We start from the raw sequence: 27940 nt of genomic DNA on the forward strand, positions 1-27940 counted from the left end.
TGTGCAGACATCTCATTTCAATGAAGAATAGATTATAATACCAAAAAAAAAGTCTATCAATGAGTAAAATATACCAGTCATACAAAGGATGATTGGTAAAATGAATAAATTAGATCAACTTTTCTATCAGTACCTAAAGAGGTCTTGAAAACAATGTTGGATAACAAAAACAAGATGCAGAAAGAATGTATACCATCTGTTATAATTTTAAAACAGATACATTAACAAGGCAATCTGCCCGGCTAGATATGCAGAGAAACCCCTCCTGGTATAAAATACCTAAAACTATAAGAGAAAATAGGAAAACTTTTTTTAAGCATGACTGAATTGTTCATAAGAAAGGGAAATTACAAAAGGTCAAAAACAATGAGCAAATGCCAATATAAAGGGGTAAGCAAATGGTGGGACCAGTATTTCCCTGGTAACTACCATTCCTGGCACTAAAGAAACTGGTTTTTATGAACCCTGAGCACAAAGTTTAGGAGACAAGGCTAAGCATAAGAGGTAGGAAGTTGGATCAGAGAACCCCCCCTGCCCACCCTGCCAAAGAAGTCAAAGCCTCTAAACACAACACTCTTACTAAGTCCACTAGAAAAAAAATCTGCCCAGCAAAAAGGTGATGATGGAGATTTGTGGAGTAGCCTCGGTACTATGCTTACCTCTGGGTAATCTTCATTTAGACTTTTTTTTTCATTTCCTTTTTTTTTTAATTTAAATTCAATTAAATAGCATATAGTGTATTATTAGTTTCAGAGGTACAATTCAGTGATTCATCAGTCTTATGTAATACCCAGTGCTCATTACATTATGTGCCATCCTTACTGTCCATCACCCAGTTACCCGATCCCCTTGCCTCCCTCCCCTCCAACAACCCTCAGTTTGTTCCCTATGATTAAGAGTTTATGGTTTGTCTCCCTCTCTGATTTCATCTTGTTTTATTTTTCCCTCCCTTCCCCTATGATCCTCTGTTTCTTAAATCGCACATGAGTGAGATCATATAATTGTCTTTCTCTGATTGACTTATTTCCCTAGCATAATACCCTCTAGTTCCCGTTGCTGCAAATGGCAAGATTTCAACTTTTCAATGGCTGAGTAGTATTCCAATGTATATATATATATGCCACATCTTCTTTATCCATTCATCCGTCAATGAACATCTGGGCTCTTTCCATAATTTGGCTATTGTGGACATTGGTGCTATAAACACTGGGGTGCAGGTGCCCCCTTCAGATTACTACAAAGATACATTTGTATCTTTGGCATAAATACCTAGTAGTGCAATTGCTGGGTCACAGGGTAGCTTTAACTACTTGAGGAACCTCCATAATGTTTTCCACAGTGGCTGCACCAGCTTGCATTCCCACCAACAGTGTAGGAGGGTTCCCCTTTCTCCACATCCCCACCAACATCTGTCATTTCCTGACTTGTTAATTCAAGCCATTCTGACTGGTGTGAGGTGGTATCTCCCTGAGGTTTTGATTTGGATTTCCCTGATGCCGAGCAATGTTGAGTACTTTTTCATGTGTCTGTTGGCCATTTGGATGTCTTCTTTGCAGAAATGTCTGTTCATGTCTTCTGCCCATTTCTTGATTGGGTTATTTGTTCTTTGGGTGTTGAGTTTGATAAGTTCTTCCAGCCCTTTATCTGATATGGCATTTGCAAATATCTTCTCCCATTCTGTCGGTTGTCTTTTGGTTTTGTGGACTGTTTCCTTTGCTGTGCAAAAGTCTTTTATCTTGATGAAGTCCCAGTAGTTCATTTTTGCCTTTGTTTCCCTTGCCTTTGGAGATATGTCTAGCAAGAAGTTACTGCGAATGAGGTGACAGAGGTTGCTGCCTGTGTCCTCCTCTAGGATTTTGATGGATTCCTGTCTCACGTTTAGGTCTTTCATCCATTTTGAGTTTATCTTTGTGTATAGTGTAAGAAAATGGTCCAGTTTCATTCTGCATGTAGCTATCCAATTTTCCCAACACCATTTATTGAAGAGACTTTTTCCATTGGTTATTTTTTCCTGCTTTGTCAAAGATTAGTTGACCATAGAGTTGAGGGTCCATTTCTGGACTCTCTATTCCGCTCCACTGATCTACGTGTCCGTTTTTGTGCCACTACCATACTTTCTTGATGACTACAGCTTTGTAATAGAGTTTGAAGTCTGGAATTGTGATGCTACCGGCTTTGGTTTTCTTTTTAACATTCCTTTGGCTATTATGGGTCTTTTCTCGTCCCATACAAATTTTAGGATTATTTGTCCAGCTCTGTGAAAAATGTCGATGGTATTTTGTTAGGGATTGTACTGGATGTATAGATTGCTCTAGGTAGCATAGACATTTTAACAATATTTGTTCTTCCAATCCATGAGCATGGAACGTTTTTCCATTTCTTTGTGTCTTCCTCAATTTCTTTCATAAGTATTCCATAGTTTTCTGAGTACAGATCCTTTGCCTCTTTGGTTAGGTTTATTCCTAGGTATCTTATGGCTTTTGGTGCAATTGTAAATGGGATCAACTCCTTAATTTCTCTCTTCTGTCTTATTGTTAGTGTATATTCATTTAAACTTTTGCCTAATAATTAATTTCTGCTAAGAAAGGGGAGAACAGTCAACCACTTTGGCAAAAAATTGGGGGTTTGTTCCCTGGAGAGGGTAAAATAGAGTCTCTGAACTGAAGAGTGCAGGTGAAAACAAGAGTACCCAAATGAAAACAACAGGAATCACATGACCACTTATATTCTAAATACTCATACTTCTTTCAAGCACCCAACACATTGGCAACTCAACTTTACACCATTTGTGTAAAGACTCTTTTCTGAAAAAACTGTTCTAAAAGGGATAGGCATCAGATGTTTCCCAGCCAAACAGCCCAGTCAGATCAGACTGACAACCCCTAACACTCCATGCAGAGTCTCCGGTAAGCATTTTAGTGATCCACTTAAATATAAGTGCATGGTCAAGGATCATCATGAAGAAAGTCTCTGATAGGAAGAATAAAAATTCTTCCTAAGTAAGACTAATAAAACAAGAAACTTGAATACAGATTATGCAATAAAACCTCAAAAAAATATCATTAATAGTCTCAAAGGAAAAATATATGCTTGAGGCAAGAATAGTATGATATTTCAAAAAGACAGAACAAAAAAGAGCTCTTGGAAATAAAGAGGATAGATGATAACAGGGGCGCGTGGCTGGCTTAGTCAATAGAGCATGCGACTCTTAATCTCGGGGTTGTAAGTACAAGTTGGGTGTAGAGATTATGTAAAAATAAAATCTGTACCTCTGAAACAAATAATGCAATATATGTTAAGAAAAAAAAAGAAGAAGATAGCAGGAGGGGAAGAATGAAGGGGGGAATCAGAGGGGGAGAAGAACCATGAGAGATGATGGACTCTGAAAAACAAACTGAGGGTTCTAGAGGGGAGGGGGGTGGGAGGATGGGTTAGCCTGGTGATGGGTATTAAGGAGGGCACGTTCTGCGTGGAGCACTGGGTGTTATGCACAAACAATGAATCATGGAACACTACATCAAAAACTAATGATGTAATGTATGGTGATTAACATAACAATAAAAATTTTAAAAAAGATAACAATATCCAATAATTATTAAACTAAAAAGCTATTAAATATTGAATATCTTATTGAACATTGTTTGGAAGAAAAGTAAAAGGAAAATGAATATTTATTTACATTCATATTTAAATTTACATAAATATTTACAATATTTACATTCATACAGAGGAATATTATTCACTGCTGAAAACTGAAAAGAAATGAGCTATCAAGCCATGAAAAGACCTGGAGGAACTATAAATGCATCTGAAAGAAAGTGATAGACGTCAATCTGAAAAGGCTATATACTTCCCGATTCCAACTACATGACATTCCGAAAAAGGCAAAACAATGCTGACAGTTAAAAGATCAGCAGTTGCCAGGGGTTGGTGAGAGGGAAGGATAAATAAGTGGAGCAGAGAGGATTTTCGTCAGTGAAACAATTCTATAAATACTATAAAGATGCATACATGTCTTATATATTTGTCAAAACCCACAGAATGTACAATACCAAGAGTGTCTAAGGATAAAGACTCAGGATGTCCACTACTTACCATAGAATGGTTCCTACAGAGTAATATGAATAATATGTATGCATGTGTATGATATATACCTGTGTATGTTTATGTATCTATATTATATACACATACAAAAATATTAAAAGAATGATGAAAAGGTGGCAAAATATTAATTGATGAATTAAGTGAAGGGCATAAAGGAATTCAGTATACTATTCTTCTGACTTTTCTAGACGTGTAACTTTTTTTTTTAAACACAAGGGCCAAAAAGTGTGACTTCCATTTTTTTTCTTCAACATACCTATATAAAATTGATTTTTAACAATGACTTTGATTAAAAACAACAAACAGACAAATGGGGCATGTAACCACAACCACCACCCTCAGCTACACTGGTTCTTTGGCATTTTCTCAAATCTCTCTGCAGTGTCCTGCCCAGGGCCGCTGCATATGCTGGTCCTTCATCCTTAGCATCTTGCCCCCCACTCTGCCTAGTTAACTCTTCTCCTTCCTTTACAGTTCAACTTGATCTCTCCAACCAAGTCAACTCCTTGGTCTCATGGCATCATATACCTCTTCTCACAGCTATAATTTTGCATTTATTTGTATTTTTCTCTACTAAATGTCTACCTCACTCACTAGGCAATAAGCTAGGCAGGAGCCATGTCTGGTTTTGCTCACCATTTTAACCCCAACACTTATCACAATGCCTGGCACAAAGGAGCTTAAAAAAAAAAAAAAAATAGAAAAGGAATACATCTCCAGAAGGGAGAGAAAGGGAAGAAATAAACATTTAACATGTATATAAACAGCTGGATAGGCCTCTTTGCTGTTCCTTGAACATGCCCAGGCATATTCCCACCTCAGGGCCCTTGCATTGGCTGTTCCCTTTGCCTCGTAATCCCTTCCCACAAAAATTCCCATTGCCAAGAACTCTTTCACCCCAAACCCTATACAATCCTTAACTACATCTCTTTTTTATTTTTCTCTGTAGTACTTATGACCTAAAATACCAAATATCTTATTTATTAGAGTATTATCTGTCTCTTCTCACTAGATTAATGCCATAAAAGCAGAGATTTCCCTCAGAATGTTTAGAATAATGTCCAGTACATAGTAAAAATTCAAATATTTGTTAAAAGAATAACTATGCAAGATAGAATTTTATCAAAATCTATGTTCAAACTTTATTTTAATATATACTGTTTTAAACACACAACACTGCCAACTGCCATGTGTAGTAAAAACTAACTCTTATTTTAAGAGTTTACAATTCCAAATTTTTAGGCATTAAAATTCTCCTCCTTTTTCAAAATGATGGTTCTAGTAACTATTTTTTCTCAATGGCCTTGTTTGCCAAAATGAGAAATGTTCAAATCTGTCAATGTCTAATATTTTTTTTGGAAATTTTATTGGTGTATGAAATCTAAAAATCTGGGAACTATTAAAAAAATAAAATAAAAATCTGGGAACTATTGACATATAGGATTAAAATAATTCATCAGAATGTCATTTCACTATCTAGCCCAATAGACCCACTGAAACTATTCCACACTTCAAATATCTTCTCTGGTCAAGACAATCTCCTTTACTATCTTCAAACCATCAAGACTTTGATCCCCTTGGATGCTTCTTAACTGATTTTTCCCTTCCCTCATCCCTTCTTTAAAACATGCCCATCCAAAGAGTTCCCCTCCTTTAAGTATACTACCTGAAATCCAATATGTTGAAGTCATTTTCTTACCATTCCAGCCTATATTCATCCTTTTCTCATCTAAACACCTCAAGCCCTTTATGTATAGCTCATTCCAAAAGCTAGTTTGGTCCAAGCCAACTACATAAGGATCAGATTAAGAAAAGATTTTAAAAAGACAATTTCCAGAGTCTCAGTGCAGATTAGGAGAATCAGAATTTCCAAGACCGAAGCACAGAAGCCAGTATTGTTTAAAAAAACCCTCCCAAGAGATTCTGATTCATAGCCTGGCTTAGGAATAATCAATCTATACCAGAGTTTGAAATTAGTCATAAAATACTTTGATTATATTAAAATAAACATTATTTATGTGTGCCTTCTAGAACTTTTTAAAGAAATCATAAATAAAAATATTTTTAACCTTAATAACAGTTGCATGTTTAAGACTTCAAATTAAACATGGAATGTGTATGTCCTACATTATATTATCCGTATGAAGACCTTAATTTTGAAGCAAATCATTTCAAATCCAATTGTAATATTCTGACATAGACATGCAGAGGCATTTTTGAAAATGGTGTATTGATATTATCATAGGAGGGCATATATTGCAAAAAAATAAATATAATTAAAGTAAGCAGCTACCAAAACTCACTTAAAAAAAAGTAAACCTAAATATAGTCTACTAACCTGTTTGTTGTTCTCTGCCATGGAAAGCTGCAATGCCAGGAGCATGGAGTCTGCACCACATACAGTAGTTCTCTCAGAGTTACAAAGAGTGTGCCAATTCCTCCTGAACTCTTTAATCATATCCAAGATAGACTTCTGATTAAGCTCAGCCATCCTCTGAAAGTAGGACAAAATGCAATGTTAAAAACCTTATTTTAATTGGAAACTAATATTTAACATGTGTAAGGGAGCAGAGTTAGAGAAAAATAAGTAGTGAACGAGAGGTCATTTCATATTTACTAAGATTCCTTTTAATTAAATTTAGGAAAACAGAACAATGCAATTTCTGCCCAATCATATATTCCTCTCCTTTATTTTTCTTAAGCCAAATCTTTTGAAATAACAAAATCCAACCTTCAATCTGAAAATGCATACAAAACAGATATGCAAATTCTATAAACTTATATCTATAGACACAGACATAGCTAATTAAAGTTGTATTTTCAAAATATTTGTTTTGAGATAGATGGTAATATGTGTGGTAGACTGCCAAAAAAAAGGGGGGGTGCCAATTTCCTCCTATCCCTATACTGTCTCAAAAGAAGTGGTTTATTTTTCCACCCTTTAAATATGGATTAGTCTGGTAACTTGATTTGACCAACTGATATGGAAGAATGACATCATGGGGGTTTCAAGCCTAGAGCTCAAAAGGCTCACAAGAAGAGTTAAAGCAGCAGGCCTGATGTCTATCTTTTGAAAGGACTGCTTACATGGTTGACCCTTGGCTGCACCTGGAAACTTAGAATTCAGGAGATTTTCCAGTAAGAGTGGCTCACTGTAGCTAACCTGTTTATACAAATAATATAGTTTATGCTGAACACATGCTTTTCTTCTGAGTCTGGAATTTTGTAATATAGATTGAGGATGCCTACATCAGTACCCTGGACACTGAGTCTCTAAAGAGCTTCCCTGACAGACAACATTTCATATAACTTGTCACAATTTGTTGTTGGAGGATTTAGGCATGTCCTGTGTGACTCCACTAAGAGAGGACTTTTGGAAGTTTATGCCTGATCTCCCCAGGACTTTACCCCATGCACCTTCTCCCCATATAGCTTGTCTCTTTGCTGATTTTGTTCAGCATCTTTACAATCTAGTAAATAGCTAAAAGTTATATTTCTCTTCAAAATATCACCCTCATTTCTTAAAAGAAAAAAAAAGTGAAGAAGTAATGCTTCAGTGATATGATCAGTTTGCCTGAAAAAAATCTTTAGTACTAAATTATTTAGGGTACTCTTTACAAGTATTAAGAGTTCTGGAGTGCATGGGTGGCTCAGTTAAGTGACCCACTCTTGATTTCAGCTCAGCTCATGATCTCAGGGTCCTAAGATCCAGCCCCACCCAGAGCTCCAAATCACATAGTCTGACTTTAGATTCTCTCTCTCCCTTCCCCTCTGCCCCTCTTCCATGCTCACATGTGCACCCACCCTCTCTCTCTTTCTCTCTAAATAATAAATAAATAAAATCTTTTAAAAAATTAAAAGTAATATGAGTTCAGATTGCTAAGAATGAAAACTAGTCAAGAATTAGACTGTTCTGAATCGTGGCTGCACCACTTACTAGCTGTGAGATCTATAACAAGTTATGTCACCTTCCCTGCATCAGCTTCCTTGTACTGAAAACAAAAATAATAATAGTTCCTATCTCACAGGGTTTTGTGAAAAGTAAATGACATAAATACAAGTTTAGCTTTTAGCACAGTGTCTGACACATAAAAAAGCCAACAGTCTCAGGGCGCCTGGGTGGCTCAGGTCATAATCTCAGGGTCCTGGGATCAAGCCCCACATCATCGGGCTTCCTCCTCAGCGGGAAGTCTGCTTCTCTCTCTCTCTCCCTCTGCCCCTCCCCACTGCTCGTTCTCTCTCTCTCTCATATAAATAAATGAAATCTTAAAAAAAAATAAAGCCAACAGTCTCATCCAAGTGTCAGCACACTTGTTGGAAAGGGCCAAATAGTAAATATTTAAGGAGTGCAAAGCATACAGTCTCTGTCACAACTATTCAACTTGACCTTGCTGTGTGAAAATAGCCACAGACAACACATAAACATATGAGCATAGCTGTGCTTCAACAAAACTTTATGGAAACTGAAATTAACTTTTATATAATTTTCACAGGTCACAAAATATTATCCTTTTGTTTTTGTTTCAAGTATTCAAACATGTAAAATCTATTCTTAGCTCAGGAACTGGCTACACAAAACCAAGTAGTGTCCTAGTTTGCCAACTCTGGTCTAGTCTCAGCTCTTTCAGCAGCCAGCTGGCTGTATAAGCCTAGGCAATAAGCATTACAACTGACTGCCTAGGTGAAAGTATCATCATATAGAAAATAGGAATATCTTCTAGCCAGTTATGAGAAATCAATGAGATAATGAAGATGCAAGCACTCCCAATGTCAGGCTGCCCTATACAAAAAGAGTAGAAGGTGGCAATGATAATAAATACTTGTTAAAAAAAAAAAAAAAACTGGATTCCAAACTGCACTGGAGCAAAAATTGTGAGACAGGAAATTATCACTGGAGAGTGTGAGATGGTAAAAGAATTTTTGAGCCAGATATTCAGGGCCCACATCCTGGCACCCAATTTATAAGATGTATGCCCTTCAGTATTTAAAATCTCTGATGAACATAAATTTCCTTAAATATAAAAGATATCTTACCTCATAAAACTATCAGACACAAGTAAAAATCCACCTAGTGCCATTCACTTAATAGGTGCTCAATTTAAAAAAAAAGGCAGTCGGTGCTATCATCGTCAGAGTGCAGATTCTAAACATTCTTCGGGAGAATATAACAGGGAGAGGGCGAAAGTAGTGGAACTGGAGTCTGCGCGTCTTGGAATTAGAACCCTGATCTCCTGCCAACGCAATGAACCTAAGTAGGTCTCTACGGGCCCCAGGTTTCCAGTGCGCAGATGATTCCTCAGGACCTTCTAGCTCTATTCATCACTAGATATTGTGAATTCTTCAACACCCCCAAACCCAACCAGACTCCAGAGCAAAACCACTAGACAGTCACGTAGTTGTCACCGAAAATCTCTCACCAGCCCCGGCCTGAATCACAAATTAAAGTGTAACAGGCGGGCAAGCAAGAGATGAGACTCACCTCACTCGGGATAGACCTAGTAGGTGCAGACTGGACTGAAGAATCGTCCTACCGGGCTGCAGTCTAGAAGCTGTAAGAGTCCGTCGTGAGTTATATTTTAAATCTCCCGGGAAGGCTCGCGAGCCAATCGCCTCTTCCGCCCTCTGACCCGGAAGCAGAGTCGGCGCGCGCCGCGGTCCGCGCCCGCGGAGACCGGCTTCCTTCTCGCCACTTCCCGACGCCCCCGGTGCGTACCGCGCGGGAACCTAAGGGTTCGCGCCGCTTTGCTGCTGGCCGCCCAGGGATCCCTTCCTATTCTTGCGAGTTCCTTCTTTCCTGCGCCGTACCCCACCTCTTTTCCCTCTGACCTCGGGCTTCGGGAGGTGGTAGCGGGGTCTCGCGGGACTTACCTCTCTGGGAGAGGCGTTGCGGCGCTTTGCGGGCACTTCAGTTGTTTCCTCCCTGTTCTGCCCTTCCAGTTTTAGAGGGCAAGTCCAGCCCACCGTGTGCAGTGAAACCCTGAAAATGTAGTGAGACTGGGCAGTTTAACAAGCAATAAGGGGACCGAGTTTCCTGACCTTGCATCTTTTCCACTTCCCACACCACTGTGCCTCTAAGGGCATCCACCTGCTGGTCACCCTTAACAGATGTCCAGTCCTGGATTCCCACTCGTATGGCTACTAGTTTATAGGCTCCCTCAGGTGGGATTCAACTGATTCTCCGTAAATACTTATCAGGTCTTGATGTGTTAGTTAACTGAGCCCAGCTATTCTCAGGACAACTGCATACAATTAAGGGGGGGTGGGGGGGAAGACCTCTTTAGATCCCTAAGTCTCATCTGGGAATGCTACTTCCAGAGTGCACACCAGGCCATAACAGGTTGGTTGAAGTTTTGTGCCTGGTTTTATGAATATCATTTTTATATCACGCATTTTGGCGCTCCTTTCTCCAGATCTTATATTTTGGATCTGCTTATGTTATTGTGCTTTTCACACTGAATCATAACTATTACCGGATATTGTGATCTTCAAGGCGGAGGGCTGTTTTTCTTCTCTAGCACTGGTGTCCAACACATAGTAAAGTATTTCAAATGCTGTCTCTTCTTACGAGCTTGGCAGCTAACTAACCTATTAAAGCCTCGATTTCCTCTTCTGTAAAATGAGAGCCATTTGCCTCCGCTTAGGTTTGCAAGTATTAGGTGTCAGTGCTCTGTAAATGTTAACTATCATTAATTTTTTATGAGTATATTTACTAAAGTGATTACATCTTCAAGGACTATCTTTTAGTTAATCTAAACAGGATATTATGATTTATTCTACAGGTATTATTCATAAAGTATTTAAAGAAGTACTTGATTTTTTTTTTAGCTGTCTCTGGCATATGAAATACCATGTCCTTATTTTCATTCATTTGCTGAAAGTGACTGACACTTTGATGGTTTCTGTCTAACTATGTATGTGCTGTAATCCACAGTTCCGTGACCTTGTCCGGTAGAAGGCTATTTTATTTTTACAACTGCTCAAGTATTGACATACAAGATGAAGCAAGATGCCACAAGAAATGCTGCCTACACTGTGGATTGTGAAGATTATGTGCATGTGGTAGAATTTAATCCCTTTGACAGTGGGGATTCAGGAAACCTAATTGCCTATGGTGGCGGTAATTATGTGGTGGTTGGCATGTGTACATTTCAGGTTAGTGTACAAAACTCAGTGAATGACAGTGAAGCTATTTCACTGGTTAAAAAGACAAACCTTGGTAAACTGGCTAAACCTGGAAAGCATATTGAGTTTGAATGTAAGAAAAAAATGATGTGAACTACAGAGGAAGATATTTCCAGTAATATATGCCTGAGATTTGTGCAAACATTAAATAGGTAGTGAAAAAAAAAGACTATGAGGCTTCTCTTTTGCCTCGTGATTAGAAATGGAATATTCTGGTAATTGAAGGTTGTGACTAACTGAACATTTGGTATGTACAGAGAAAACAAATGAGACCTAAGTAATTACTTAATCCAGTTTTTCTACATTCCACTGTGATATAGGAAACAAGCCTAAAAAATAATCCTCCAGGAGATTTTACAGCTGTCATGATATTCAGGTTTTGTATTAGTATGCTCTCATACTTTTTATACATCTAAAGCATACATCCAGAGTATACAAAGTATGGGACCCTATTAATTGAACAGGCAATTTAGCATAGTCATTAAGACAGTGAACTCTGGAGCCCAAAATGCCAGGGTTTTTACTCCTGCCTGGCTTTACCTGTTAATAGCTATATGACCTCGAACAGGTACTTAACCTCTCTTCTATAAAAATGAGGAAAATAATACTTAATAGGGTCTTATGAGAATGTAATTAGTACATCATGTGAAGTTCCTGGAAGGCATCTGGCATGTTTTATATATATATATGTTTTAACTGTCATTAATTTAGTCAGTGTTTCCCCCCAGCACTGGCCCATATATAATCACCAAAGCAAGATTGCTTTGTGGTGAGGACACACCATGTTTTCTCACAGGAAAGCTAGTTCCACATGTGAAAGAGTGTAAACAATGCAGAAATCTTGGCTAATCCTTTGTTTACCAGAATATTATTCATAAAACAATATTTCTCAAGATTAATCAGGTAATTTGGCAGTGATCAGTTTTCAAAGATTTAAAGTAACTTTACCACTAATGTGGTACTATTATAAACATTATTATTTCCTCTTTTACTCAGGCAGTTCAGTATTTTATTTTGGTGTTTTGACATAAATGCAGTTTAGCATTTTACAGTGCATTAAATAAAGTTAAACAAAATTAGACTGCATGCATATTTATCCTAAGGAGAAAGTATGAAAGGCTTTGGTTTTTTGGTGTCTGAGTAGAATACAAGAGCTCTTACATTGCCCCACGTTGTCTGTTAGGGTTGGAGTAAGAATTGCTAGCTTTCAGGCTAAGTGACCCATAGCCTGATGTTAGCTGGACTACTTGGTTAGGATCATAAAAAGTCCACATGATTAGGAGAAATAATATAACACACTCTTAAAAAAGAATGAGGGAAAACTATTTTTCTGGTGCAGGCTACTAACCCACAAAAGAATAAAGCAACTCCCTACAGCTGACACTAACTCTACTTCATTACTTTTAAAATTAGTAACTGAACACAGAATTGTGTTAAAAAATACTGAAAAAATATGTTTTATCTCTAATTTATGTTCAGCTAAGAAATGAGAAAGTCAAGAAGGGAGAAAAAAATCAGGAAAAAAGAAAGCCAGAGGTGATGAGTGGCAGAGAGAAAAAGAAGAAAGAACTAGCAAAAAACATTTGTATTGCTCTGTCATGTCATGTACATTGTCCTTGTTGATCCTCAGACCTGTCACATTGGCAGTCTAGGTCTTACAGCCAAACTACATAAAGAATTGGATTTTATTAACTTGGCACGTTTCTGTGCCAAGTACTGGCAATAAAATTAAGCAACTGTCCCCATCCTCATAGAGTTTGTGTTGTACTTCAAGGAAGTTCAGGGATGTGTGAGACTAGTAAAGGAAAAAACAAGCTGTAGACCCCGTTTCTAAACCCCTGTTCTTTTCCTTTGATGCTGCTCTTCAGATAGGTTGAAACCATAGTTCAAACAGTTCTGGAGGAGAATCAAGTCATAATGGGATTCATGATAAATTAATTTGCCCTTGGGGATTCATAATAAATTATCACTTCCCTTTAAAATGATTTTGTTATCTAATTAAACACTATTAAACATTGTTTCTCTTCTCTCATGTTAGAATCTTCAAGTTCCATAGCATCCAATTTCATGCTTCTCTCTTGTCTGAGAAAAAACAAAGTAAAGGTAAATTGAATTGAAAGTTTTCCACATTCCTGTTGGAAAGGCAATCCTCATTCTAAGACTCAGGAAAACACTGTCAATACAGAAGATTTAAATTTCACCAAAGCATTTTTCAGAATAATTCTATGGTGTTCTTGTGAATATGATGGAAATTTGAACTGAATGATAGTACTATTAATTGGTATCATGTATTTGTCAAGTATTAAGTGCAAATCAGGTGCTGGGAACTGGTAATACCTATGTTAAAAAAGCAAAGACCCTGACCTCAAGATGTTTAAGTGTAAAACAATGCAGTAAGAAAACTGCTATAAGAAGTCCTATGTGCAAAGGGTAGAGGGAACATGAAAGTTTCTAAGTCTATTCAAAGGATCACCAATAATGAATTGGGGACTTGAATTTCGAGAACATTTGATTTAAGCAAGCACATTAAATTTATATAGAACATGAAGCTGAGAAGGATACCTAATGCTTTGGATGATAAACTTTACGTAACAAGTATTCATTGAGCACCTGTTGTATGCCAGACACTGTGCTTAGAATTCAAGTATTTAATAGATTGGATTAATGTGCCAAGTTAAATAAGCTAAAATTTAATAAAGTCTTAAAATGATACACTACTGAAGCTAGAAGAGACAATTGTGACTTACAGTTTTTAGTCACCTGGTTGTTCACCATGAATCAGTTTAATGATTAAACTGCCAAAAGGAGTTAATTCAATGCTGTCTGATAGAAATACAATGTGAGCCCAAATATAAATTTAAGTGTTACAGTAACCACATTATGAGAAGTAAAAACCAGATGAAATTAATTTTAATGTATTATTTTACCCAGTGTATCCAAAATATTTCATGTGTAACCAACAAAAAATGAATGAGATTTTTATATACTTTTTATACTAAGTCTGAAATCTGGTATGGATTTTGCACTTTATAAAGTATACACAGTTGGAACTAGCTGTATTTCAAGTGCTTAATCATCCCATGTGGCTAGTGGCTACCATATTGGACAGCATAGCTCTGTATCCTTTAATCTTCATTTCTCAGCAGTGTATGTTATGATGCAAATGCGATAATGTATTTGAAGACATTTCAGAATGGTATTAAAATGTTTAAAACTGTCATGTGAAAGAGGGATTAGACTCAGAATGGTAAATGTATTTTGTGTTATTTGTCAAGTCTGTCTGAGTGAATTTGTGGCCTGTAGTGCTTTAACACTGACGCTGAATCTTCTTTTGAGTGTGTTCACCTAAGATCAGCTGTGGCCAAATACTTGCCGTCACTGAAGTAGACTTCATCTATATGGTTCCAGGGAGCAGAATTTGGAGCAATGAGTAGAATTTACATGAAAACAGGTTTGGGTTTAATGTTAAAGAGAGCTCTTCAAATTAGAACTATCCCGCCCCCCCCCCGAGTTGATTAAGCTCCCCCAAGTAGTTGCTAGTTTCCTGTCACTGAGAGTATTCAGAGAAGAGTTATGCAAACTTTCTCCAGATGTTATATAAATTCAAGTGTGAGGTGAAAGAAGCGGACTAGGTAAACTTTAGTCTCATCTGACTAAAATTCTGTATTTGGCCTTAACTGGGTGTGATGAGAGGGCCTGCCAATTTCAAACCCTTAGAAGAGCCCTTGCATCAACCTGGCTTTGCCCCAACCTCAAATAAGCCAGAGCCTTCTATAACGATTTATGTTGTAGCAGGTTTTCCAAAGTATCTTAATTTCCTGCCTATACAATACTGCCTACACCCCAAACTAAACCCAAAATAGCATTTGTCTCTGCCTATACCACACACACACACACCCTGGCCTTTTAGTTGGCTCAGTGGCAGACATTGCTGCCAGGAAAAAAGGTTTCACTGGGAATACATAAAGCTCAAGCTATACAGTCCCTGGGATTTCTTGATCTCCATGGCCACCCAATAACTCGATATATACTTCGGGTAACAAATTACAGGACCTAATTGTCAACACTGTTGTTACAGTAGCAAAGTAATGGTTGTTTTGATGGTAAAAACTTCATTTTTAGAAGATTGATTTGTCCAGTGTGGAAAAATAGATGTAACCCAAACTATGAAGTCAGCTATGAGTAGGCTCTTAACCTTATTTTAAAATTGCTTAGTGGTTGCTGCCTTGGCATATCTGGCTGTTAGCTATACAGTTATACAAACAGATTATGAAGTAATAAAATTTGACAGTGTTTTTCTTTCCTTGATAAGTACATTTCTATTTCCTGTTTTCATTTATGGAAAAACTTTTTGCTGTTAACTCTAAGTTTGAAATTTGTTTTTCAAGGGGCATCTGAACTATGTAGAGAAAACCCATGTGCAATGTATTTGTGAAATGGCTTTGCTAGGATCCCAAAGACTAAAATTTTATCCTTGAAAAATCAACACATTCAATAGGATTCAATTAAGGTACAAATAAAACTGCATTTAGATTCAGGATGAATGGAATTCTTAGAACAGGCCTTCAGATGATATTCCTATCTATGTAGACATATGTATTCCATTAAATAAGTTTCACCTGCTCTGGATTTTTTTTCCCTGGTGATATTTTATAATTCTATAAACTTGTAAAAGATAATTATAGTCACTTAATACAGAGGATTCCTTGGGAAAATTTGTCATGAAAAATTTTGCTGTAGTCTCGAGACCCAGTTAGGGTATTTATTTAAATAACAAAACAATTTTTAAATTACAATATTTTAAGCTTATAAAATGTATTTTAAAATATATGTTATCTATATAAGGTATAAAGAGCAATAAAATAGATTCCTGGATACCTACTACCCAGCTTAAGAAATGGAACATTAGCAATTCCTTTGAATCCCTCTGGGTGTTCTTCCCTTACTGCCTTTCCTACTCACCCCCAAGTGGTAACCATGTGTGAAATTTTGTGTTGGTGATTCTTTGTTTTTCTTTATAGAGTTACCATAATGTAGGTGTTGCAAATGAGTATATTTTTCATGTCTCAAACTTTGTATCATTGAAATTCTGTATTATGTTCTTCTACAGTGTGTTAGTGTTAACATTGTATTTGTTAGATTCCTGCATGTCAGAATTCATTTGTTTTCGTTGTTGAATGGTATATTATGCAAATATACCATAATTAATCTGTCTATTCTTCCATTGGCTATTTGGGTTATTTTTAGTTTTTTACTCTTGAAAACATTGCCAGTATGCATATTCTTATGTCTTCTGTTTGTGTTTTGTTACCTCCTTTCATTGTTTTCCTCCCTGATAATTTGGAGGTTGTGCATGCTGTTTCTCTTTTGTTACCAAAGACACTTCAACATGCATACTTAATTAGACAAAGTCAAAATTAATATCTTTAACTTCTTCATGAACAAAATAAGGATTTTTGGCTCTTGAACTACTATCACCCCCTTCAGACTTATATTAATGTCATATTTTAGTTTTCAATTGTTTTCATTTTAACCCACAAATTGTGTTTTATAGGGCTAATATTTGTTTAGATTAACCCATCTGTTTGCCTTTGATTTTTTTTACTCACTGTTCTTACATCTCAGGCCTTCCTTCTGGGGTCATTTTTCTTCACCTGAAAGCACATCCTTTACTACAAGAAAAAATTCACTACTAAATTTTTCATATAAAGGACCAAATGGCCTAAATATTTTAGGTTTTTCCAGCCACTTATGGTACCTGTTGCAAATTATTCTTTGTTTTTTACAACTCCTTAAAAATATAAAAATGATGGGGCACCTGGATGGCTGAGTCGGTTAAGCGCCTGCCTTCTGCTCAGGTCATGATCCCAGGGTCCTGGGGTCCAGCCCCACATAGGGCTCCCTGCTCAGTGGGGAGCCTGCTTCTACCTCTCCTGCTCCCCCTGCTTGTGCTCGCTCGCTCTCTCAAATAAATCTCAGTTCATGGGCTGTACAAAACCAAGCCATAGGCCAAATTTGGCCCAGTCGTAGTTTGCCACCCTCTGCTTTAGATCAAACAATCTAGTGAGAGTTTATTGATGCTTCAGTTTTGGTTTTGGTTTTCTGAAAATATCTTTAATACAGCTTCATTCTTGAAAAACAGTTTTGTGTTTATGGTCCTAAAGTTTTTTCTATCATTGTTTTGAAGATCTTATTCCACTATCTTTATGCATTTGTTTTGAGAAGTCTAGTGCCAAGAAGTCTATGGTTGTTCCAATTCTTTTATAGGAAATCTCTTGTATAAGAAACCTCTTTTTTTTCTGGCCGTTGTTGCTGAAATCCCCACCCTCGCCCTGCTTTCTTCTCCCTCCCTCCCTCCCTCTCTCCCTCAATATGTATATACACATACACACAAATATGTATCAGAGTTTATGTGTGTATTCTGAAGTTGCACTATATCTGCCTGCAGATTTCTTTTTATTTAAGCTGTCTAGGATGTATTGTTCTTTCTAAATATATATATTGGTGTCTGTCATCAAGTATGGAGGGTCCTTTGCCATTATCTCTTCAAATACTGCCTTTTCTCTCATTCCCTCTATTCTCTCCTCTACAACCCAAATAAAATACATGGTGGAACTTCTCACTGAATCCCTTTTAACTTTTTTTGGGGGGGGTCTTCTCTCTGCTCCATTCTGAGTAATTTCAAATCTGTATCCTAGCTGCTCTAAGCATTGATTTTTTTTTTTCCATTGTGATATTTTAATCTAAAAGTTTTGTTTGGTTCTTTTTAAAATCTGCCTAATCATTTTTGGTAATCTCTTGTTGCTTACTCATACTTGTTGTGTTTGTGGTTCTTTGTTTTCACCTTTGAGTGCATGTGTGTAAGATCATATTTGATTGAACCAAATCTGTGGGAACTTTTTGAGACCTGGGTAGGGGTAGTTCATCCAAAGAGAATTTGCCTTTGTCAGGTGCTCTGGGCCACTACCAACATATGACCATTTTGAAATCAATTGTCATTTTCTGGAGCACATAATGTGAATTCAATCTGCAGACTCATGTTACGGCCAGCTAATGGTAGAGATTTCTCGTAAGTGGCTTTTCTCTCTTAGCCTTCACCCAAGGTAGATATTTTGCATGGCACTTTTGGTTTGGGTTTTTTTTTTTCTACTTCCCCTTTAGAAGACCTGGATCTATGCAGAAGTCTCCAGTCATCCTTCCTTGTGCAGGCACTAAACTTTGTCTTTTTGCCCTGCAAACTGAAGCTGTTAGTTTTTGGATGTGGACAGAAGTACTTAAGATAGCGGCATTATATTATTTTTATAATGGGAAAGTTTTTCAGGTGATTATCCCTATTTCCAGACCTAAATGACTCTTCAAAATTCATTTTTTTTCCTCATCTTCCCATGAAGATAAACTGAAATCATTTTAGTAGTACCAAAGCAGGTAAATAAACTGGCTTTAAATATCTAAACCAGAATCCTATATCCAAAAGACTAAATTAACCAGATTGTATTAACATATTCATTATTCATAGTCTGTAACAGATGAACAATTTGTAACATCTTACACATGTATAGTGCCATATATAATACTATGTGAAAATATGTTTACTGCTTGTTTTTAGTTGCCCTAGAGAGTTTTCCATGAGGCTTAGACAGTTTTAGCTATTTTTATTGTCATTGTTCAGTGAACCAGTTAAATCTCAATATCTAATCTGTTTTTGATCTTCTCAAAAGAGTATATATGACCTCCTGATAAAGTCTTCATTATGGTAAAATCAGAATATTATAGTGTTTGTTCTCATAACTTCTTAAAACATTTACTCTGTATGCTTAGGAGGAAGAAGCAGATATTGAAGGATTTCAATATAAAACACTACGAACGTTTCAGCATGGAGTCAGGGTCGATGGTATAGCTTGGAGCCCAGAAACTAGACTTGATTCATTGCCTCCAGTAATCAAGTAAGTTTAAAAATATTAAGTGCAGTATTAATGTTCTTTGTTTTAAGTGATCTGAAGCCTTTGATCATAAGGACTTTTTTTCCCTCCACTTCCGTTTTCCCCAATTTCAGTATTAGATATTTTAATATCAGCCATTATTTCATAACTTAGACTTATTATCTGAATTTGTGATTGAAATACGCAACATGGTAGTGATGCCTTGAGTATATGTTGGGGCCTGACTACAGAGCTCTTTACTTGAGTTCTACCCGAATCATTTGAAGTCTACACAGATTCTTCACTGAGTTCACCACTTACTGAAAATACAACTCTGTTGAAGTAAGTAAATTTGATTGAGTCATTAATGAACCTTACTGCTGCACACACAGACCAATATCACATTTTCATGTTTAACAGTACATAAAACTATAATTCTAATCCTTGGGCTTCGGTTTTTATGAAAGCATTTGAAAAGAACAGTTCCTTTTTGAGAAAAATCTTGACAATACCTGCTGAGGGCTTCTTCACAAAGGCAATATGTGTCAGGTTGTTTAATGTTTGTTCAAAACACTAACCTCACTTCCACAGATACCAAATCTAAAAGATATGCTTTCTTTTAGTAAACAATATAGTAACCTTACTGAGCTAACCTAATTTTTTTTAATTAAGGGATAATTCACATATAGTGAAATTCTCAACTTCTGAGGGTACCATTTAATCAGTGTTGACATGCATACACATGTATAACCCATATGCTGGTAATACATAGCATTTCTGTCACTTCAGAAGTTTCTTTGTGCTCCTTCCCAGTCAATCCTTCTACCCCATCTTCTGCTAAAGCAACCATTAATCTAATTTTCAGAAATTAGTTTTGCCTATTCAAGAACTTCATATAAGTGGAATCATGCAGAATGTATTTTTTGTGCCTCATTTGTTTTTGAGATTTATTCATGTTATAACTACTGGTGATTCTTTTTATTTTTGAAAAGTATTCCATTACATGGTATAAAATACCACTATTTGTTTATCCATTCTCCTCTAAATAGACACCAGGGCAGTTTCCAGTTTTTAGCTCTTATGACTAAAGTTGCTACCGGCACCCCTGCTCTTAGTAGATACATGGTTTCATTTCTCTTAGGAGTAGAACTGCTGAATCAGAGGGTGGTTGAATGTTTTTTAACATTTTGAGAAAGTACCAGTTTCCATAATGGTTCTACCGTTTTATATCCCCACCAATAATCTAGAGATGTTCAACTTGCTCTACCAACTCTTCGTTTATTGTCAGTCTTTATTTTAGCCATTATGGTTGGGACCACAGTGACATTTCCCTGATGACTCATGATTTTGAGCAGTTTTTCATATGCATTCTATTTCCTATCTAAAGAATATTTGCCTACAACAAGATTGAAGATGTTCTGTTTTCTTCTAGAAGCTGTACTGGTTTTAGCTAACTGAATTTTACATAATCCACACAACAGCACTTGTTAACATACGTATATCATTGTCAACAGCCAGTTTGCTGTTCATTTCCTTTTATATTAAAAAAAAAAGGTGTTCACAGAATCTGGAGCTAAACGAGTCAGTCAGTCTCTGCATTCTCTAGCAGATGTTGAAAGCTGTATAGTCTTCCATGGTTCTGCTTGGTGCCTGTTTTCCTGTCCTCCTTTTAATGGATATGCTGTATTGTTTCATCTTTTTTGTTGTTGCTTTTTGATAAGCAGTCTCAAATTTTTTTTGGAATTCTGCAAATATATATGATAAATTCAGAATATTAACCAGCCATCAATTTTAAAGACAGTATTTTTAGAACAAGCTGACCACACAGTTTTGTTTTTAAATAAATTATATATTTTATTACAAAACAATATATATTTACTATATCAAATTTGGAATATACAAAAACATTTTTAAAGGCCGTCTCTACATTCAATATCCTATTTTTATCATAAATAATTTTACACCATTGTGACTAAACTATATTTGTATTTCTTATTTTACTTTACTTTTATATATATATATTACAAAGTAAATACTATTTTTTTCATGACTAAAGATTGATCTATCAAGATGACTGAAGTATAACTTGGTTTCTGTCTTATCATCGTTAACTTTTAACTTACAGCTAGAAAGAATACATTCGTAGTGTTTTATCTTTAACATTTAGTTGCCTCAGTTCTACTCTCTCTCTTCATCCCCACTTGCTTTTCTTCACACTTGCTGGAAAGTAACTTTTCACCTTACTTATGTTCTCTGAGGCTTTATGGTTTAATTAAGGGATGATGTAAATACACTTACCATGTATAAACTCAAGCAGCAAAGTTTGGAGAAAAGTGGAACAAAACAAGATTTGCCATAAAGTTGTGTGTGTCTGTGTGTTTTTTTCTTTTAATAAGATTCTGTCATTTTTTTTTTTTTTAGTAAATAATCTTTGACTCCGTAAGTCCTTTGTTCTCTGATGTTTTTACTGAACTTGGCCTTACTCTTCTACTAATACTTTATAAAGCTTTTTGCTTGAAATATTTCTTTTAAAAACCTTCTAAAGTAGCCTTTTTCTGTTTTAGAAATGATATTTTGGAGAGAGATTTTTAAATGATTTCTTATGACATAAGTATGAGGAGATCTACATTAGGAGACCTCACATCAGTAATGTTGTTGTAGCAAGTCTGTTCTAAAGTTTCCTCTGAATGGAAAATATGAATACCCAAAATAGTAATGGGACAAATTAAAAGGAGAAGAATTAGGTAGATAAGCTTTGCTTTTTAGGTTTTCTTACCTTTTATTTGCATGTTATGAAATAGAGCATACATGCCAAAAAGTGCAAAAAAAAGTACATGCACAGTTTAACATGACTATTATAGAACAAACACCCATGTGGTATCACCCAGGTCAAGAAAGTGAACATTCCCAGCACCCAGGATCCCCCCTGTGCCCCTCTCTAATCAACCTCCCTTCCCCTTATTAATCTCATGATTATTATGACAGTCATTTTCTTGCCTTTTAAATAGTTTTATCAGCTATGTATGCATCCCTAAAACAATATAGCTTAATTTTTCTACTTATGAATTTTCATATAAGTGGAATAATAATACCCTTTTTTTGTCCTGCTTTGTTCACTTAACATTATGTATGTGAGATTCATCCTTCTTTCTGCTTGTAGCTCTGGTTATTGATTTGTGTTGGTTTTTGTTTTTTTACTTCCAGATTTTGTACTTCAGCTGCCGATATGAAAATAAGATTGTTTACTTCAGACCTTCAAGATAAAAATGAATACAAGGTATGTTGACAAATATAATTCATAACTCTTTATTTTAAAACATTATTTTTGCCTTTTTAATTGAATTTATCTCAATTTAAAATGACATTTAATTAAAATATATAATTCGGGGCGCCTGCGTGACTCAGTTGGTTAAGCAACTGCCTTTGGCCCAGGTATTGATCCTGGAGTCCCAAGATCGAGTCCCGCATCGGACTCCCTGCTCATCAGGGAGTCTGCTCCTCCCTCGGACCCTCCCCCCTCTCATGCTCTCTCTCTCTCTCTCTCTCATTCTCTCTTTCAAATAAATAAATATCTAAAAAATAAATATATAAAGGACTACATATTATAAATCTGATATCATTTATTTAAATATTAGGCACAGCAAATGAGGGAGATTTAGAAATTCACATTTGGGTATAGTAGGAGTATAATAGACATGAACACACCTAGAGTTGAGAGTCAAACTTCAAGAGAACCAACGATCAGCGCAGCATATAAGGTAGGGTGGGGTTATAAAGCACTTGAGCACAGACACAGGAGCCAGACTGCCCAAGTCTATCACGTTAACGGTGTGACCGGTCAAGTTCCCAATTTCTTTGTGCTCAGTTCCTTGTATGGGGATACTCATAGCATCTTTCTCATAGGGTTATGGGCATTGACTGAGGTAATTCCTATAAAATAGGTAGAACAATGTTTTGTACATAGTAAATCCTATATATATGTTTTCTATTAGTATAATAAATAACCTTGTAAAATAGGAGAAAGACAAATACTGTATGATCTCACTTACAAGTGGAATTTTAAAAAGCCAAACTCATAGAAACAGAGAGTAAAATGGTAGTTGCTGGGGGAAATGGGGAGATGTTGGTCAAAGGGTACCAAACTTCCAGTTATAAGATAAATAAGTTCTGGGAACCTAATGTGCAGCATAATGTGCATTAGGGTTAGGGTTAGTATGGGTTATATATTTGAAAGTTGCTAAGAGAGTAGATCTTAAATGTTCTCACCACAAAACAAAAATGGATTTCTGGGTTGTTGTGATTATGGGCTTCTAATACTAACTTGTCTTCAGTGCTGGCAGTCACATTGAGGAAGTGAATAAAGACCTCATAAGGTGAAATCTGTACTGTATTAGGCAGTGAGTGTGCAGAGCAGTAGGTATGAGTTAAAAAGTTGAGGGGGCTCTGTTTCAGTGCAGTGCCCCTAGAAAGTTCTTCAAGCTTTAATTTTTATTTAAGCTTTATGTAATAAGAGGAGGTGAGATGAGGACAGGTACAGTGAAAAAGTATGTGTGTGTTTTTATAAGAAATGCATGCTAGAAAAGAAAGATCAAGCTAATAGCAATGTGTTGAATGATCAGCTTCTTTCCAAGATAAACCTTCAAGAAAAGTGGGTGTATAAATCGTGCTTTAAAAATAGCAGATTGCTTAAGAAATATTTATAGAAAAGGGAAGCATGCAGTGAAAGCTTTTAAGGCAGTGAAGTAAAAATATTAGGTGGAAATATTATAGATTATTTTCCTGTATTCTTACTACCTTTTCCCCTTATGTCAGGTTTTAGAGGGCCATTCAGATTTCATTAATGGTTTGGTGTTTGATCCCAAAGAAGGCCAAGAAATTGCAAGTGTGAGTGATGATCATACCTGCAGGTATGTTGCTTATGTTAAAACCACATTTTTCAATTTTCATCCTATTTTAATGAGAATTACATTATGTAAAAATCACAGAAAATTTAACTTCTGTATATACTCCATAAAATGTTGTAAAAGATACATACTTTATTTACATTGTAAGCGTAGCACAAACGTGAGTTTCAAAACTGGTGACTTGAGTTCTCATCCCAGTTAATGGAAATTTCCCTCTCTGCCTCTTATTGTAAAGTTGTACATTTATAAAATTTAAATGTATATTGTGTCAAATTCTCCAATATTGGGTAAGATCAATAAGATAATAATAGATAATAAGATAATAAAAGGCAGTTGCCGTACTGTCAAGTTATTTCACAGATCCTGTCTGATAAGTTAATGTTTAAAAATCAATTGCAAATCTCATTTGCTAAAGTAAGACTCACAGGAAATTTCCTGTTTTGACAAATTTGGAAGTCTCTATATAAGGTTTTCTGTAGATGTAATGCACTTCAATATCCTGCTCTTCAACCCCACCCCTAGAATGGATGAGATAGCTATGACATTTTTTAATAGTGCCTAAAGCTGGAGAATATCACAAGTAAAGAACAAGATGAAGAGCAAGAGTAGGAAGTGGGAATAAGCTGAGGAGTCAGGAGTGAAATGAGGGAATTCTCTAGGCGTGCCAATTGCTTCATTTGCTTTAACAGTACTGTGAGAGAAAAAAAAAAACACGGCTCTGCTATTTTACATAATTTTAATGTTTGATAAGAGTATGACAAAATCATTAGTATTCATAAATACTTGTATACATATAAAACCATTAAATATGTGTCCTTTCACACTGGAAGTAAAGCCACTGGCTGCTTTTTAAATTTTAATCATAATAGCTCATATTTCTAAAGTTATAGAGTCATAGGCCATTATTCTTTATGTACTGCCTCTTAAAATTTTCATGTCAAGGACATGAAAGATTTACATGCCATTAAGATTTTAGGGCCTCGAGTGTTACAAAACCAAGTTTGTATAGAGACCTGAAGAGTGAATGGGACCATTTTTAAGGTAAAAGTTAGATTAGATCACTAGATATAAATAATGACATTTTAGTTCTCTAACTCAAGGACTTTCCTAATCACAAGCATTTGGAATAATGAAACCTGAGAAGAGGGAAAATGAGTGTCTTTGCAAGCCAAAGAATAGCCTGTGAATAGTGAACAGTAGCCAGAGACCTGGGATTACATTCAGTGGTCTGATTACTTTTTTCTTATAGTAGAATTTTGAGTTTTTGTAGACTAGTAAAATTGTCCTAAAATTTTAGGATTGACAAAGGGTTGCCAACTTTTTATTTTGTCAAGTAATAAGAATTTTAAAAGGTCTACTGCCTTCTATTATTACCATCATTTTATGAAAGTAAGAACTTTATTACTCTAAAAAGGAGAAAGGCTTAGCTTCAAAGTAAGTCCTTTAAATAAATACAACTTTTTTAAAAAACGTACTGTGTTGTCCCTAATTGCCTTATTTTGCTATGTAGTTGATGATGTTATTGTTCAGCAAATACTGACTCTCCCTTCCCCTTCCCATGGAAGGAGGAAATTTTCCTCACACATTGGGCTTAGCTATGTGACTTGTTTAGACCAACACAATGTTAGCAGTTGTGATGCAAGCAGATATTTAAATGATTTACCTGGTTTGTCTTAACCTACTGTCCTCTGTCTTCTCTAAGATGGGCATGTCTAGATAGCTACTGGTCCCACAATGAGAAACACATGGAAAAAATATGGACCCATCTGACATTATGAAAAAAAGCTTCCCACAGACTCATGAGCAAGAAATTTATGCTTATTTTTGTAAGCCACTGAGATATAAGGGTTGATAACATCATTTTAGCAATAGCTGGAAGCTAACATCAGCTTAGTTTGCCAATCAGAGGTAAAGGACAGTTCTGATTGGCCATTAAAGTCAAACCTCTTGGGCCAAAAGCAATATAGATAAGACTTTTAAAAGAAATAGCATAAATCAAGAAGTTTAAGGAGGAATAGTGGGTATCATACACTTTCATAGTAACAAAGGAAAGAAGGAATTCTGAGACTACAAGAAAAAACATTTCAGTACAACTGTCTTCATTAATTCAAAGTATAGAATTGCCAAGTTACTAATAAAGATACCACCCAAATGGCAACTACAGTTTGAGCAATGGAAATAGCTATTTATATCCTAGGAATCATTCCTATCACTATACTAAAGAAATGCCTACCAATTAGTTTGGGTCTGCATGTTTCACTTGTTCACTTGGACAAATAAAATCCTTGTCCAATTATAGGCAAAGGCTATTTCATCTTGGGAGTAGTTTTATATGCAGGTGATACCATGCTTAAAAAATACATGATTAGTAGAATAACTAGACTGAAGGTCAACAAGAAACTAGCGGATTTGAACAACAACAAACAACTAGACCTAACGGACATATACGAAACACTCCAAACACTTTCAGCATCAGCAGAATATACATTCTTTTCAAGTGCACATGAAACATTCTCCAGAATAAACCGTATGTCAAGCCTAAAAACAAATCTAAATAAATTTTAACAGATTAAAATCATGCAGAATGTCTTCTTTGACCACAGTGGAATAAAATAGAAGTCAGTAACAGAAGAAAAATTGAAAAATCTACAAATATGTGGAAATTAAATAACCTATAAACAGTCAAAGAAGAAGAAATCATAAGGGAAATTAGAAAATACTCTGAGATGAGTAAAAATGAATACACAACAAAATTTATAGGATGCGGCAAAACAATGCTCAGAGGGAAATTATGTCTGTAAACACCTACATTAAAAAAGAAGGGGGAAAAAAAGAATAACTTAAATCAGTAACCTCAGTTTACACCTTAAAGGAGCTAGAAAAAGAACAAAGGAAACCCAAAGGTAGCAGAAGAAGGAAAATAAAGATTACACCAGAGATAAACAAAATAGAAATAGAAAATTATAGAGAATCGATGACACCAAAAGTTGGTTCATATAACAAAATTGGCAAACCTTTGACTAGACAGAATGCTCCAGTTTAGTAAAATCAGAATAAGTGGGACATTACTACCAACCTTACAGAAATAAAAAAGATTTTAAGAGCATATTATAAACAGTTACACACCAACAAATTCACCTAGATGAAATGGTAAATTCCCAGAAACACAAAAGTCCCAAAACTCAAGAAAAAGCAAGAAAATCTGAATAGACCTATAACAAAGAGATTGAGTCAGTAACCAAAAACTTCCCAACAAAGAAAGCCCAGGACAAAATGCTTCACTTGTGAATTCTGCCAAACATTTAAAGAAGAATAAATACCAATCTCTCAAATACTTCTAGATAATAGAAGAGGAAACGTTTTCTAAGTCATTCTATCATGCCAGCATTATCTTGATACCAAAGGCATCACAAGAGAACTGCAAACCAACGTCCCTTACAAATATCAATGAAAAAAATCCTCAATATCTATTTAAAACTAGAAAGCTCTTAGAAGATAACATAGGGGCAAATCTTTATGACCTTGGATCTGGCAATGGTTTCTTAGATATGATACCAAAGGTGAATATAACAACAACAAAATAGATATAAATTGGACTTCATCAAAATTTAAAGCTTTGGGCATCAGAGGACACTGTCAAAGAGTAAAAGGAACTCACAGAATGGGAGAAGATATTTGCAAATCATAACTGATAAGGGTCTCATCCAAAATATATGAAGAACTCTTAAAATAAACATTAAAAAGACAAAAGACAACCCAGATAGAATTGTTGGGTCATTATATTGTACACCTAAAATTAATATAACACTTTATGCTAATTTTGCTTCAATA

The 27940-nt window shown here is 35.8% G+C and overlaps 2 protein-coding genes across 8 annotated transcripts in view; one reads left to right on the forward strand and one right to left on the reverse strand.

Annotated features, from left to right (window-relative positions):
- PARPBP (PARP1 binding protein) overlaps positions 1-9672 on the reverse strand; it is a 103802-nt gene extending 94130 nt beyond the window's left edge. For all 4 annotated transcript variants that reach the window (XM_073900403.1, XM_025881319.2, XM_025881318.2 and 1 more), the window contains exons 1-2: positions 9584-9672; positions 6443-6598 (exon numbers count right to left, since the gene is read on the reverse strand). In XM_073900403.1, coding sequence (XP_073756504.1) covers positions 6443-6595 — 153 coding nt within the window. In that variant the 5' untranslated portion in view covers positions 6596-6598; positions 9584-9672. The remainder of the gene's footprint in view (positions 1-6442; positions 6599-9583) is intronic.
- Positions 9673-9705: 33 nt separating this feature from the next.
- Positions 9706-27940, forward strand: part of NUP37 (nucleoporin 37) — a 42263-nt gene continuing 24028 nt past the window's right edge. The window contains exons 1-5 of one of the 4 annotated variants that reach the window (XM_073900408.1): positions 9706-9809; positions 11036-11256; positions 19105-19229; positions 22410-22482; positions 24018-24112. In XM_073900408.1, coding sequence (XP_073756509.1) covers positions 11101-11256; positions 19105-19229; positions 22410-22482; positions 24018-24112 — 449 coding nt within the window. In that variant the 5' untranslated portion in view covers positions 9706-9809; positions 11036-11100. Of the gene's footprint in view, positions 9810-10375; positions 10442-11035; positions 11257-13324; positions 13390-19104; positions 19230-22409; positions 22483-24017; positions 24113-27940 lie in introns of those variants that run through there. The other 3 variants (XM_025882425.2, XM_025882426.2, XM_025882428.2) reach the window with 3 other exon arrangements.

This window comes from Callorhinus ursinus, unplaced genomic scaffold, assembly GCF_003265705.2.
Source record: "Callorhinus ursinus isolate GAN/ISIS: 27379988/994484 unplaced genomic scaffold, GSC_fseal_2.0 scaffold14, whole genome shotgun sequence".
NCBI classification, from domain to species: domain Eukaryota; kingdom Metazoa; phylum Chordata; class Mammalia; order Carnivora; family Otariidae; genus Callorhinus; species Callorhinus ursinus.